General features: G+C 43.5%; 1 protein-coding gene across 1 annotated transcript in view; it reads left to right on the top strand.

The window, feature by feature from the left end:
* Positions 1-14,539, top strand: part of LOC311522443 (E3 ubiquitin-protein ligase rnf213-alpha-like) — a 178,657-nt gene that overhangs the window by 64,902 nt on the left and 99,216 nt on the right. Inside the window, exons 22-28 of the mRNA XM_084631781.1 lie at positions 2,202-2,324; positions 2,406-2,504; positions 7,157-7,285; positions 8,556-8,760; positions 9,526-9,705; positions 10,323-10,454; positions 13,680-14,263. Of these exons, the coding sequence (XP_084487907.1) occupies positions 2,202-2,324; positions 2,406-2,504; positions 7,157-7,285; positions 8,556-8,760; positions 9,526-9,705; positions 10,323-10,454; positions 13,680-14,263 (1,452 nt within the window). The remainder of the gene's footprint in view (positions 1-2,201; positions 2,325-2,405; positions 2,505-7,156; positions 7,286-8,555; positions 8,761-9,525; positions 9,706-10,322; positions 10,455-13,679; positions 14,264-14,539) is intronic.

The following is a 14,539-nucleotide window of genomic DNA, read 5'->3' as shown; positions in this document are numbered from 1 at the left end:
TGCATGTGTAATGTGAGGGATCCAGGATGAGGGCTGAGGTCGTCAGCCTGTGTCAGTAGCAGTGGGGGTGGTCAGTAATCTGGTCGCACACATCCTGTGGTCTCTGAGGGGCAAGCGAAAGCAACGTCTCAGGAGGAATTCTCTGTGCACAGGTGAAGGGCAGGGAACTGTTTGCCTGTCAGGGGTGGTTTGTGTAGAGCAGGCTCAGTGTTGGGGTGTAGGCCAGGGGTAGGTAGCTCCTGTTTGCTACGCCTGACTGAAAACTGAATTTTGCTCTAGAAAAGAGAACATGTTAGACCAGAGGCGCTGAGTTTCTGAGTTCCCGGGGGCGGGAGGGGTGGGGTGCTCGACTCCCGCTCCACCCCAGGCCCCACCCCCACTCCACCCGTCTCCCAAAGCACCACCCCTGCCCTGCCTCTTTCCACCCTGCCCCACATCTTCCCGCCCCCGCTCTGGTCCCTCCCCCCAGTGCCTCTTGCATGCCACTGAACAGCTTATCGTGGTAGGCGGGAGGCGTTGCAGGGGAGGGGAAGGAGTCGATCGGCGAGGCCGCCAGCAGATGGGAGGTGCTGGGGGGCAGGAGGAGCTGGCTGCCAGTGGGCACTGAGTACCCACAATTTTTTTTCCATGGGTACTCGAGCCCCGGAGCACCCACCGAGTCGGTGCCTATGTGTTAGACTGTGTCCTACAGTGCTCACACTTTCTGTTGCATCTGTCAGGGCAGAGCGCTGATGTGTGTGTTGTTGGGGGTGTTGGGGCATACATTGCTCAAAGATTTAAGGTTGTTTTGTGGGGGTGGCCTGGACGTTAACACTGTATTTCCTGGTTTTCAGAGGTTTAAGTTTGTGTTACATTAATTCTGAAACTGCCTGGCTTTCAGAAATTTAAGTGTAGATGCTCTGGAAGGGCGCAAGAAAGTGCTTCTCAGTAGATAGTGGAGAAGCTTCACAATGTGACCTCATCTCTTGGATGTTTTGATCAGCAGTAAAATAGCTGACAATGTGGTCCTTTCAATTACAATGAGGCTTCAATTACAATGGGGAGGGATAGCTCAGTGGTTTGAGCATTGGCCTGCTAAACCCAGGGTTGTGAGTTCAGTCCCTGAGGGGGCTATTTAGGGATCTGGGGCAAAAACTGGGGCTTGGTCCTGCTTTAAGCAGGGACTTGGACTAGATGACCTCCTGAGGTCCCTTCCAACCCTGATATTCTATGATTCAGAGTTAACACCCCACTGAAATATTCTCCCTGTCACTAGCAGCTTTTAAATCAAGATTGGATTTTTTTTTTTAAAGATATACTCTAGTTCAAACAGGAATTATTTTGGGAAAGTTCTCTGGCCTGTGTTTACAGGAGGTCAGACCAGGTCATGACGATGGTCCCTTCTGACTTTTAAATCTATCAAACTATGAATCGCGCTTTGTTCACAATTCGGAGGGTTTATTAGCACCCTTAAGGCCTTAGAAGAATGACTTTATTTTTAATTAAGTTTAGATTCTGAAGCGCAAGATGGCAACCCTAAAAAAAGGAGTACTTTTGGCACCTTAGAGACTAACCAATTTATTTGAGCATGAGCTTTTGTGAGCTACAGCTCACTTCATCGGATGCGAATGCAGACTAACACGGCTGTTACTCTTAAACCTAAAAAAAGGGTTTGCTCACTGAATCACTTCAACTTGGCCCAATTTGTCTCTTGAGCTAAGTCTACGCTTAGCAGTTTAAAGCACTGCCATGGCAGTGCTTAAAGGGACAGTGTGGTTGTACGTGAGCACCGGGAAGACAGCTCTCCCAGCGCTCTAGGTAAACCACTTTGCGCTCCCAGCACTCGGATCCTGTCTACACTGGTGCTTTACAGCACTGACGCTTGTTGCGCTTGGGGGTGGTGGTGGTGAGTTTTCACACCCTTGAGCAAGAAAGTTTCAGCGCAGTAGCTTCCCAATGTAGACAGGCCCTTGGTTTCAGTTATTTTCTCTTGTAGCTCCCAGAACTACTTAAATCTGTCGTTTCTCCAGCCATCTGATAATGAGTTTTGCACAACTGAATTTTCCAATGACCTGATATTTAGGCTTCTGAATAGTACCAAATCTTGAAATGCAGTCTTGAAATTGGTGACTTTCTTTTCAAGTGTTTGATTTAATGTCTATAAAGGAGATGAAAAGCTGAGTTTACCACTTCTGTAACTTGCTTCTTTTTTTATTTTCAAGGATTTCCAGGACCTTAAGCGGACCCAGGGGCTCAAGGAATTTATGAATGTAGCAGAATTATGGATCAAGGAGTTATTCCCCAAATTGTCTGAACAGGAAAAAGTCTTTTTTGATTATATTGACGTGAGTCCAAAAAATTCCAGTGAAACTGATTTTTTCATTCCTATTAAAAATAGTCAACTGATAGGTTTATTCTGTTCTTAGAAATGGCAGCAGCTCATTTCCACTGGGCTGTTCTGTGAAGAGTGGACCCGTGACTGGCAAAAACTTATTAAATCTTTGTTTGCGGAGTGGATAAAAAGGGTGAGTTGACTAACTGAAAATCAGAAAGATGGTCTTTCCCTCAGAGAACTGAAACGGAGGTACAGACAGATGGGGAAGAGAGCAGTGGGATGATTATAATTGGAAGAATAAGCAACAGTAGCAGCGTACCATGGGGGACCATCACAGCATCCATTGTTTTTAAGGAGAGATTTAGAGGGAGATGGAGTATGAGGGACAGAGTAGGGACCAGCTGTGAAGGTCCTTGAAAGTAGAGTTGGGGAACATTTTTGGACAAAATTTTTTTGCTGAAAAAAGCAAATTCGGTGACATCAAAACAATATTGCAAGTTTGTGTTGATTTCCCTCAGTTGCTTTGGTTGGTTGAAAACAAAACCAAACCAAACAGAAAAAAAACAACATTTTTGTTTTGATATTTATCAACTGAAACGTTTCAAGTTTTTGATTTGAACTGTGACTTTTCATTTAGAAATTTCCTTTGATTTTATTTTTTTAAAAATAGTTTAAACATGCTTGAAATCAAAATGAAATGTTTGACCCAAAACAAATATTGTTCCTGATTTTTTCTGGAATTGTCAGCAAACCAAAATAACCCCACAACCATGATTCACACAGCTCTAGGCGTCATAGCATCAGTTGTGTTTAAGGAAATATTTAGAAAAAGAGAGATGAGAGGCAGGGTGAGTACCAGCAGTGCAGGTCCATGAAAGTGAAGACAAGTACTTTGTGCTTGATATGATGGAGCAGAGAAAATGCCACAGTGTTGGGTGTGATGTGAGCAAAGTGACGAGCCAGGACAATGATCCTTGTGGCAGGGTTTTGAACAGATTCAGTGAAGAAGATGGGATTTGTCCAGGCCAGAGAGGAGGAGGTTACAGCTGTATAAGCACGAGATGATGAGGGGCTAGATGAGAAGGTTAAGGGGTGACTTGATCACAGTCTCTAAGCACCTACATGGGGAACAAATATTAAATAATGGGCTCTTCAGTCTAACAGAGAAAGGTCTAATATAATCCAATGGCTGGAAGTTGAAGCTAGAAAAATTCAGACTGGAAATGTGTAAAATGTTATCTGTGAGGGGAATAAACCATTGGAACAATTTACTAAGTGTTTTGGTGGATTCTCCATCACTGGCTATTTTAAAATCAAGTTTGGATGTTTTTTCTAAGATATCTGCTCTAGTTCAAATAGGAATTAAATCATAGAATCATAGAATCGTAGAATATCAGGGTTGGAAGGGACCCCAGAAGGTCATCTAGTCCAACCCCCTGCTTGAAGCAGGACCAATTCCCAGTTAAATCATCCCAGCCAGGGCTTTGTCAAGCCTGACCTTAAAAACCTCTAAGGAAGGAGATTCTACCACCTCCCTAGGTAACGCATTCCAGTGTTTCACCACCCTCTTAGTGAAAAAGTTTTTCCTAATATCCAATCTAAACCTCCCCCACTGCAACTTGAGACCATTACTCCTCGTTCTGTCATCTGCTACCATTGAGAACAGTCTAGAGCCATCCTCTTTGGAACCCCCTTTCAGGTAGTTGAAAGCAGCTATCAAATCCCCCCTCATTCTTCTCTTCTGCAGGCTAAACAATCCCAGCTCCCTCAGCCTCTCCTCATAAGTCATGTGTTCTAGACCCCTAATCATTTTTGTTGCCCTTCGCTGGACTCTCTCCAATTTATCCACATCCTTCTTGTAGTGTGGGGCCCAAAACTGGACACAGTACTCCAGATGAGGCCTCACCAATGTCGAATAGAGGGGAACGATCACGTCCCTCGATCTGCTCGCTATGCCCCTACTTATACATCCCAAAATGCCATTGGCCTTCTTGGCAACAAGGGCACACTGCTGACTCATATCCAGCTTCTCGTCCACTGTCACCCCTAGGTCCTTTTCCGCAGAACTGCTGCCTAGCCATTCGGTCCCTAGTCTGTAGCTGTGCATTGGGTTCTTCTGTCCTAAGTGCAGGACCCTGCACTTATCCTTATTGAACCTCATCAGATTTCTTTTGGCCCAATCCTCCAATTTGTCTAGGTCCTTCTGTATCCTATCCCTCCCCTCCAGCGTATCTACCACTCCTCCCAGTTTAGTATCATCCGCAAATTTGCTGAGAGTGCAATCCACACCTTCATTTATGAAGATATTGAACAAAACCGGCCCCAGGACCGACCCTTGGGGCACTCCACTTGATACCGGCTGCCAACTAGACATGGAGCCATTGATCACTACCCGTTGAGCCCGACAATCTAGCCAGCTTTCTACCCACCTTATAGTGCATTCATCCAGCCCATACTTCCTTAACTTGCTGACAAGAATACTGTGGGAGACCGTGTCAAAAGCTTTGCTAAAGTCAAGAAACAATACATCCACTGCTTTCCCTTCATCCACAGAACCAGTAATCTCATCATAAAAGGTGATTAGATTAGTCAGGCATGACCTTCCCTTGGTGAATCCATGCTGGCTGTTCCTGATCACTTTCCTCTCATGCAAGTGCTTCAGGATTGATTCTTTGAGGACCTGCTGCATGATTTTTCCAGGGACTGAGGTGAGGCTGACTGGCCTGTAGTTCCCAGGATCCTCCTTCTTCCCTTTTTTAAAGGGAAGAAATCAGGGAAGTTCTTTCAGTGATGGAGGGTCCCTGTTGTATTTCACTGAAGGCAATGTGTGTGCACCATGCACCCAGAGTTTTTCAGTGTAGTGGTGACTGTCGGTCCATGCATGTGTCCTTACATTGCCTGGTGGTTTTGCCCAAGATGATAAAGGATGGGGTGGACTGACTGCGTCTTCAGTTCCTTCTTACTGCCGCGTGGTCTCAGTCACAGATTCTGCTGGCCTCTCATCCTTGGTGATGCATTTTCCAAATAAAATGGTTTTTACTCTTTAGTTAGGAATTTTAATGGTTTATGTAGTAGTTTCTTGTTTCTGAGAGTTTCATAGAGTTAACAGCTGGAGACACCATTTTGGCAGTTTCCAACCAAAAACACCCCTGCCCCCTCCAGCACCCATGTCTGGGTACTGCATGTAGACAGGACCTTCCATGGTGTTCAGTAGTAATTTTCTTGTTTCTGAAAGTTCTGTAAGCCTCTGAACTTCCTACCCTTGTTTGTTCTCCCTCAACGATTCCATTGTCTTCCTCACACCCCCGCCTACCTAGGTACTGCTTGTTAATTACTTGAAGAAGAAGGGGAGGTTATTTACCTGTAACTGGAGGTTCTTTGAGATGTGTGGTCCCTATCTGTATTCCAAACCCACCCTCCTTCCCCTTTGCTGCGGATCTGATAGGTCTGCAGTGAAGAAGGAACCGAAGACACAGTCAGTCCACCCCGCCCTTTATTGCCTCAGGCAAAACCACAGTGTAAGGCAATGATGGATACCAGTACTTTGAAAAGCTCCAGCTCTGGGCACCCTTCAGTGCAATACAGATAGGGACCACACATCTTGAAGAATCTCCAGTTACAGGTAAGTTACCTCCCCTTCTCTGGCCTGTATTATACAGGCCGTCAGACTAGATGATCACAATGGTCCTTCTGGCCTTGAAATCTATGACCTGATTCCTCATGGATTTGCAACCTGTGCATCATTTACATCTGTGCAAAGGGAATGTAAATTGCTACCATCAGGGGCATGATCAGGTGTCATTTCACCCCCACTTGACATTGCAGCGAATGATGTCCTCAGCTGGTATACGTTGGTGTGACTCCAGTGTGGACCTACTGATTTACACCAGCTGAAGATCTGATGACAGGGGAAGGATCACTTGATAATTGCCCTGATCTGTTTGTTACCTTTGAAGCACCTGGCATTGGCCACTCCCCCAGGAGTACAATGGTTCATCTAGCCCGGTATCCTAGGTTAGCTGAACCATTGTACTCCTGGGGGAATTCTGCGCCACTGCACAATGCAGAATTTTGCAGAAATTAATGTTTTTTGCACAGTTTCCTTTCCCCTATAGAAATGGGTTGCAGTGCTGCTGACTGCCACTAGGGGCCTCTGGACCTGGCAGAGCCCAGCTCGCACATAGAAGACACTGCTGGGAGGGAAGGGGAAGGAGCTAGAGGGTTCCTGCTGCTGTTCCCAGCATGCCCTGAGAGAAGGAGAGGGTGGTGCGCAGCAAACTCCACACAAACCTGGGACCCAGCATCAGGCTGTTTCTACCTCTGGATCCCTGTGTCCTGAGGGGCAAGGGGTGGGTGGCTGGGCTCTCGGGGGGGGGGGGGGGAAGAGGCTGTGGATATCTGGACAAGGGGGCCCCCCACAGCTGGGCTCTGCCTGAGAGGAGTTGTGGGTGTCTAGCCTCCTGGCTGGGCTCTGGCCAGGGGAGGGGGCAGAGAAACAGGAACTTGGGTTGTCATAGGGGTTTCTTTAACTCTCTACTCCTGGGGGAAAATCTTTTGTGTGTCTGTATTGTTACAGACATACTTGCTGACAGGTATTTTGAAATAAATTACCAAAATAATTGAATCTGATGTGATTATGTAGTGTTATTTTAACAAATAAAATTTGCAGAATTTTAAAATATTGTGCGCAGAATTTTTAATTTTTTGGCACAGAATTCCCCGAGGAGTACCTTTGGTCAGTGTGGCTGTTGTTATGTTCCTATCTGACTCATCATGAGCTTTAAGAAAGGTTTTTCTGAGGGTATAAAGGATGGTTGCATAACAAATGTTTCCTTGTTCTAGGTGAACCATAAACATCTGTTTGATCACTACTTGGTTTTCATTAACATTAACAAGTTCCGAGATACAGAATTGGAAAACTGCTTTTCACAACACATCATTCAGAGTATCAAAGGGCTGACAAAAAGCAAGGTATAGCAGAATCTCTCTCTTCCCTCCTGTGTAGCACCTGCCTGACCTTCACTGAAGAGAGGGACCAGAAGCCAGGAAATCCTGAGCTCTGTTCCCCACTCTGCCATGTTGGATGGTTTTGTGCATGTTTATTATACTATTGGTCACACTTTATATGAGGGGAACACTTACAAATAGATTATAAAGTGTTACTAAATGATTAATAGGTGTTATAAGGGGCAATTTTTTGGAGGGGCAAATAGTTTTTCTGCCCCCAAAATGCATTTTTTGGAGCTCCAAAGCTATTCACAAATTTGGGTCAAATTCAACAAATAGTTCTGGGGGGAAAAACTGAAAAAAATCGTAAAAATTGAACATTTTCGCTTTTTCAAAACATTGCGACTTTTCATTTTGAAATGGCATTTTATTCTCAAAGTTGGTCAATTAAAAAAAATACACATGGACCCCCCCAAAAAGTGCAAAACATCCCAAAATAGCCAAATCAAAATGAAAAACTCAAAAACAATGTCTATTCATAGATTCATAGATATTAAGGTCAGAAGGGACCATTATGATCATCTAGTCAGACCTCCTGCACAACGCAGGCCACAGAATTTCACCCACCACTCCTGCAAAAAACCTTTCACCTATGTCTGTGCTATTGAAGTCCTCAAATCATGGTTTAAAGACTTCAAGGAGCAGAGAATCCTCCAGCAAGTGAACCGTGCCCCATGCTACAGGGGAAGGCGAAAAACCTCCAGGGCCTCTTCCAGTCTGCCCTGGAGGAAAATTCCTTCCCAACCCCAAATATGGCTATCAGCTAAACCCTGACTATTCAAGTTGACTAAAATGTTTCGGTTGACTTAAATCAAATCAAAACCCTTTAAACAGTGGCAACGCTGCGGGGGGGGGGCACCTCTGGAAAAGTGTGTGTGGGGGGCTCACCGTGGGCCACGCCAACGTGCAGGCCATCATGTGACCCACTTCTCCCCTCCCACGAGTTGCCCCTGCTTTTAAATAATTAATTTTTGAGTCAACCAGAAACTGTTTGATTCAAAATGGCATTTTCTGAGTTTTAAGTTCAACAAGAAACTTAATAAAGGGGTTTTAGTTCAGCCCCTAAACCCAAAAATCCATTATTCCCTCAGCTGTAGTTATGTTACAGACGTGAGTAGTGCTTTATACACTGTACAAAAACATCAGCAGAATTTGAGAGATGGTTTTAAGCTCTGTGTGTGTGTGTGTGTAAAATATCTCTACCCATATAGTTAGAAAATATTCTTTCTTATAGAAGTCAATGTTGAAAGAAATTCTTCACAAATTTTCAAAGACAAACAAGCCAGTTCTTGCACAGATCGTATCTATTATCATTGAAAGTACATGGACTGAAGAATTGAATCAGATAGCGAATGCTAACCGGTTTGAAGAGAACACAGCCAGAGTTCTCAAATGGCTACTCAACTCCTCCATGGGCTTGGATATTATCTCAGCTGTCCGTGAGTTTCTATGTGGACATTTTGTTCCAGTGATCTCAGAATGGGTTCAACTTATTGGGATCATAGTTAAGTGAAAAGGAGTTGGCTGGGTGCCAAATCCCACTAGTCATCTATCTCCAGCTGTAGATGCCTTAAATGCGTTTGAAAATCTGGCCCTTAGAGATTTGAGACTAAAAATGGTTAAAATTTTTTAGACACAACCTTTTTTTGGCAAAAAATATAGATTCAGCATCATCGTTTTATGAATTTGTGTCCATTTCACCAAACTGTTTTGAGGGAGGGGGGGAAACAAAAAAAATTGAAATGTTTTGTTTTGACATTTTGGAAAAAAAGTTTCAATTTTTGAGTTTGAAACAACTGTTTATGTTGAAATTACCTTCAATTTTATAAAAATAAAATAAAAAAAACCATTAAAAACACACAAACGCATAACAAAATGGTTTTGCCAGGAAATAAAATTATTTCAACTTTTTGATTCACCAAAAGTTTCAAAAAATTTCAATTTTGGGTCTACTCAAAATGATTTTCCCCCGGATTTTTTTGGAATTACCGGTGAACTGATAAATCTATTATTTGCCCAGCTCTACTTAGGAGTATGCCAGGGCTTATCATAATGCAGCTGAGTTGTCCCAATGAAGTCAAGGAAGTGAGAAACTGTTAACATTTTCTGGGGTTTATTGTTAAAATAAAGAAGAAAACTCCAGTGCATTTTCTGAAATCATTCCCAGTATCTCACTATATTTTTTGTATTTTTGTATTTTGCAGAAAATTTGAAGCCCAAGGTTCAAAATCAAATCAACGAAGACGCACAACTGCTGCTTTCAAAGGTGTCTGAGTTGTTCTCCTTTGTGGGTCTTAGTGTATTTTCTGGAGACATCCCATTCGAGATGCTACCTGCCATTCTACAACACACACAGGAATTTGCCGAGATGCTGACTCTCATCGGTGAGTTTGCAGCTTCATACTTTTATCCCTAAGAGGTGCCTTAAACATATTAATTTTTTTTCTAATACAGTCAGAAAAGAAAAATGAATATAAAATGCAAACCGTATGTTATTGCAACTTCTATAGAATATCATAAAACCAGTTGTTGTTAATAAATAAAATATTCAAAGGTGGAGTCTTAAAATATGGGGGGGGGGGTAATTGAAAACCACTGTGTTAAATGTGATGGATTGACATTTTTTAAGTTAAAACACTCCTTCTTTATGAACACCTGGTAGCAGCTAGATATTTGCAGCACCCTTACCATTTATTTTAAAAATGCAGTTACATTCTAGACATTTACAATATTCAGTTTTGGCTATTTATGCTGATTATATCAGGAACTCCAATACTTCATGCTGCTTGCAAAATGTTTGTATGATTTGTAAGAAGTTGAGGGACAAAAGTTCTCTTCCAAGCTCTTCCCACAACATAAGCTCCACCCAGTAGTTCTCAGTGCTATTATCTGAGGCACTCTGCAGACTCAGGCAGATATTTGTTGTTGCATCAGTTAAATTCAGAGCACCTTCCCCATATCATAGAGATTGTCTCAAAAATCTTGTGTATCTCTTTTCCAGAGCCATCTTATTCTCAATATATAAAGGAAGTGCTGGATGTCAGAAGAAATGAGTTTGAGCAGCTGAAAAAGCAGACAGAGCAAAGACGAGCATTTCTGTATCTATGCAGCTGCATCTCGGGCATCATAAATGGTACCATCCTGTTCTGTTCTCCTACAGTACATAATAAGAGAATTTCTTACACACTTACTGGATGTGGGGTGTGATGGGTTGGATCACAGAAAACCCCTTGGGAACTGCCAACTGATGTGTTGAGATTACTTCTGCCCCTGCTTTTTTGCCCTGGCAGCTTGGGACTTCAGTGTCCTGCCTGGTTTGAGCCAGACACGCTAGCCTGCTGCAAACCCAGACCCAAGTCAGAACCATGTCCCGGAACAGCTGCAGGCTTAACTGAAGGAGGCTTAAAAAAGTGTTCCTGTCTCTGACACTCAGATGCCCAACTCCTAATGGGGTCCAAACCCCAAATAAATCCGTTTTACCCTGTATAAAGCTTATACAGGGTAAACTCATAAATTGTTCGCCCTCTATAACACTGATAGAGAGATATGCACAGCTGTTTGCCTCCCCCACAAGGTATTAATGCATACTCTGGGTTAAATAATAAGTAAAAAGTGATTTTATTAAATACAGAAAGTAGGATTTTAAGTGGTTCCAAGTAGTAACAGACAGAACAAAGTGAATTACCAAGCAATATAAAATAGAACATACAAGTCTATGCCTAATACCATAAGAAAGCTGAATACAGATAAAACCTCACCCTCAGAGGTGTTCCAGTAAGCTTCCTTTTACAGGCTAGACTCCTTCTAGTCTGGGTCCGGCAATCACTCCCACCCCCTGTGGTTACTGTCCTTTGTTTCAGTTTCTTTCAGGTATCCTTTGGGGGTGGAGAGGCTATCTCTTGAGCCAGCTGAAGACAAAATGGAGGGGTCTCCCGGGGTTTAAATAGATTTTCTCTTGTGGGTGGACACCCCTCCCTGCCCCTGTGTAGAATCCCAGCTCCAAGATGGAGTTTTGGAGTCACATGGGCAAGTCACATGTCCATGCATGACTCAGGACTTACAGGTAGCAGCCATGGCTCACATGCTACCTCGAACATCTTCAAGTAGACTTCTTATGTGGATTGGAGCCTTCCAAGATCCATTGTCCATTAAGTGTTTCTTCATTGGGCACGTAACTTGCACATTCATTTCTCAAGAAGCTGACCAAATGCTTTGCTAAGGCTACTTAAAATCAAGCAAGTACACAGCCAATATTCATAACGTTGAGTACAAAAATGACACATGGATACAAATAGGATGAATATATTCAGTAGATCATAACCTTTACAGAGATATGTAACATGACATATGTAGCATAAAACATATTCCAGTTATGTCATATTTACATTCATGAGCATATTTCCATAAAGCATTATCGGGTGCAATGTCAGAGGGAGGACTATATCCTGGAAAGCAGCAACACTAGAAAGGGGATTCTGATGGAAATCAACTGAATATGAACTCCCAGTGCAGTTCAGTGACTAAGAGGGCAAATACAGTCCTGGGTTGTATGAGCAGGGGAATATAGAATAGAAGAAGGGAGATGATATTACCTCTGTATATGGCACTGGTGAGGCCATTACTGTATACTCTGTGTCCAGTTCTGGTGTCCATACTTCCAAAAGGATGTTGCAAAACTGAAAGGTTTCAGGAAAGAGCTACAAGAATGATTCGAGGTCTGGAAAACCTGCCTCCCAGTGAGAGAGTGAGGGAGCTCAACCTACTGGGCTTATCCAAAAGAAGGTTAAGAGGTGACATGATCCTGGTCTATAAGGACCAACACAAGGAAGGAATAGCTGGGAGCAGAGAGGTCTTTAACTTCCAGACAAAGACAAAGCCAGACCTGCTGGCTGGGAACTGAAGGGAGACAAATTTTGGCTGGGAATAAGGGGCTTGTGTTTACCAGCAAGGGGAATTCACTACTGGAATAGCTGCCCTAGGGACAGGATGGATTCTCCATCACTGGGAATCTGTCAATGGAGATGAGGTGTCTCTTTCTCAATGCTCCGCTATAGCTCAGCCAGGAGTTACTGGGCCGGATGCAGGAGTCACTGGGGAAGAGTCTCTGGCCTGGGTTATGCCGGAAGCTGGATTGGAAGATCGGAATAATCCTTTATGGCCTCTGTGAATCTGCTTTACAGCTAGATTGAGAATTTTCCTCTGTGGAACGGTTACACTTGGGGCAGTTCCTCCTTTCAGAATGATTGTCACAGGGTCTCTGCAGACTCAGGCAGATGTCACAGCAGTGGTTACACATGGGTTACATTTAGATGGTCTTCTTTGTGACCCTGGGAATTTCCTAATACTTCAATACTTTGCAACTGTAACCTTCTTTCGGTGTAGCTCTCTGTATTTAATTATATTCATAATGTTTACTGTCCCACCCCCTATGACTCTGCTACACACACAGTTAGCTGCTATCCCAGATTACCATGTCATTATTTTATTAAAAGACCATGAGAATTGTGAATGTTCATATAAAAATCTAGTTGTCATGGCCATTTAAAGGGCAAATTTAAAGGATCTAGGGGTGTCAGTGGACAAGAAGCTGTATATGAGTCAACAGTGTGCCTTTGTTGCCAAGAAGGCTAACGGCATTTTGGGCTGTATAAGTAGGAGCATTGCCAGCAGATCGAGGGACGTGATCGTTCCCCTCTATTCGGCATTGGTGAAGCCTCATCTGGCGTACTGTGTCCAGTTTTGGAAACAGTCCAGCGGAAGGCAACAAAAATTATTAGGGGTCTGGAGCACATGACTTATGAGGAGAGGCTGAGGGAACTGGGGTTATTTAGTCTGTAGAAGAGAAGAATGAGGGGGGATTTGATAACAGCCTTCAACTACCTGAAAGGGGGTTCCAAAGAGGATGGATCTAGACTGTTTTCAGTAGTAGCAGATGACAGAACAAGGAGTAATGGTCTCAAGTTGTAGTGGAGGAGGTTTAGGTTGGATATCAGGAAATAGTATTTCACTAGGAGGGTGGTGAAGCACTGGAATGGGTTACCTAGGGAGGTGGTGGAATCTCCTTCCTAAGAGGTTTTTAAGGTCAGGCTTGACAAAGCCCTGACTGGGATGATTTAGTTGGGGATTGGTCCTGCTTTGAGCAGGGGGTTGGACTGGATGACCTCCTGAGGTCCCTTCCAACCCTAATCTTCTATGAAATGTTTTTCTACAAGATCTGTTCTAGTTCACACAGGATTATTTTGGGGAAGTCTTTGGCCTGTGTTACACAGATGGTCAGACTAGATAATCACACTGATTCTTTCTGGCCTTGGAATCTATTAATTACATGTTAATAAATTTCTATCCCCACACTGTTTAGTTGACATAGGTGCCATGAAACTCAGTGTTGCAATTAAACAGAGCATTAAGAATCAGATGCTGGTGAAGAAATACTCCATACATGGAAAGGAGAAAAGTGAAGGTCTGCAGTCGAACCCACTCGCTAAACACAACAACATGGTTAGAAAAGTTCATACCCTCCAGGAAAGCCAGTTCTTCCGGAAACTGTGGAAGCTGAAAGCGGACCTTGCCAAGAATGAATTCCCAGACAAAGCCCTTCTTTCCCTGGATGAAGTGCAGGAAAACGTTTACATCCCGGCCATGGAGGATTTTCGAGACACCTATCGGGCCCTTAAAGATTTTTCCATCAGCCTTGGTGACATTGAGAGTCAGTTTGGAAAGCTGCTAAAAGATGAACAGGTGCTCAGAAAGGAATTTAAAATCATGGAGGAGAGCGAGGGAGGACCTGGCAGCAAGTCTGAATGGGCTGAGGCTGCGGTGATTAAGATTAATAACTACATGAAACTCTCCATGGTGGTGAACACAGCCAAAATGATAGATGAGCTACGAAGGACACTGGGACTTGGTGGAGATTTCCAGCTCCTTGATGACCTGACCAAATATGTACGTAGGACTCTCATAAATATCATTAGGGCAATTAGTTAGACAAATGCAGTCTCATTTTACGCATCTACTCATTGTGATCTCATATACTCAGGTGAAAGCCTGGACTGACTCCATGGAAAACACTGGAGTTCCAGTGATGTAAAAATGGCATAAGCAAGATGAATTTTTTAAAAATTTTTTATATTATGCAGCTACTAGAAGCAATAACCTGAGATCAGGGCCCTGTTAGGCCGGATGCTGCACAGACTCAGTGACAGAGATCAGGGCACCATT

Source organism: Lepidochelys olivacea (genome assembly GCF_965140295.1).
Source record: "Lepidochelys olivacea isolate rLepOli2 genome assembly, chromosome: 6".
NCBI classification, from domain to species: Eukaryota; Metazoa; Chordata; order Testudines; family Cheloniidae; genus Lepidochelys; species Lepidochelys olivacea.
The sequence above is the reverse complement of the archived record's forward strand: the minus strand, read 5'-3'. Positions and strand labels throughout refer to the sequence as shown.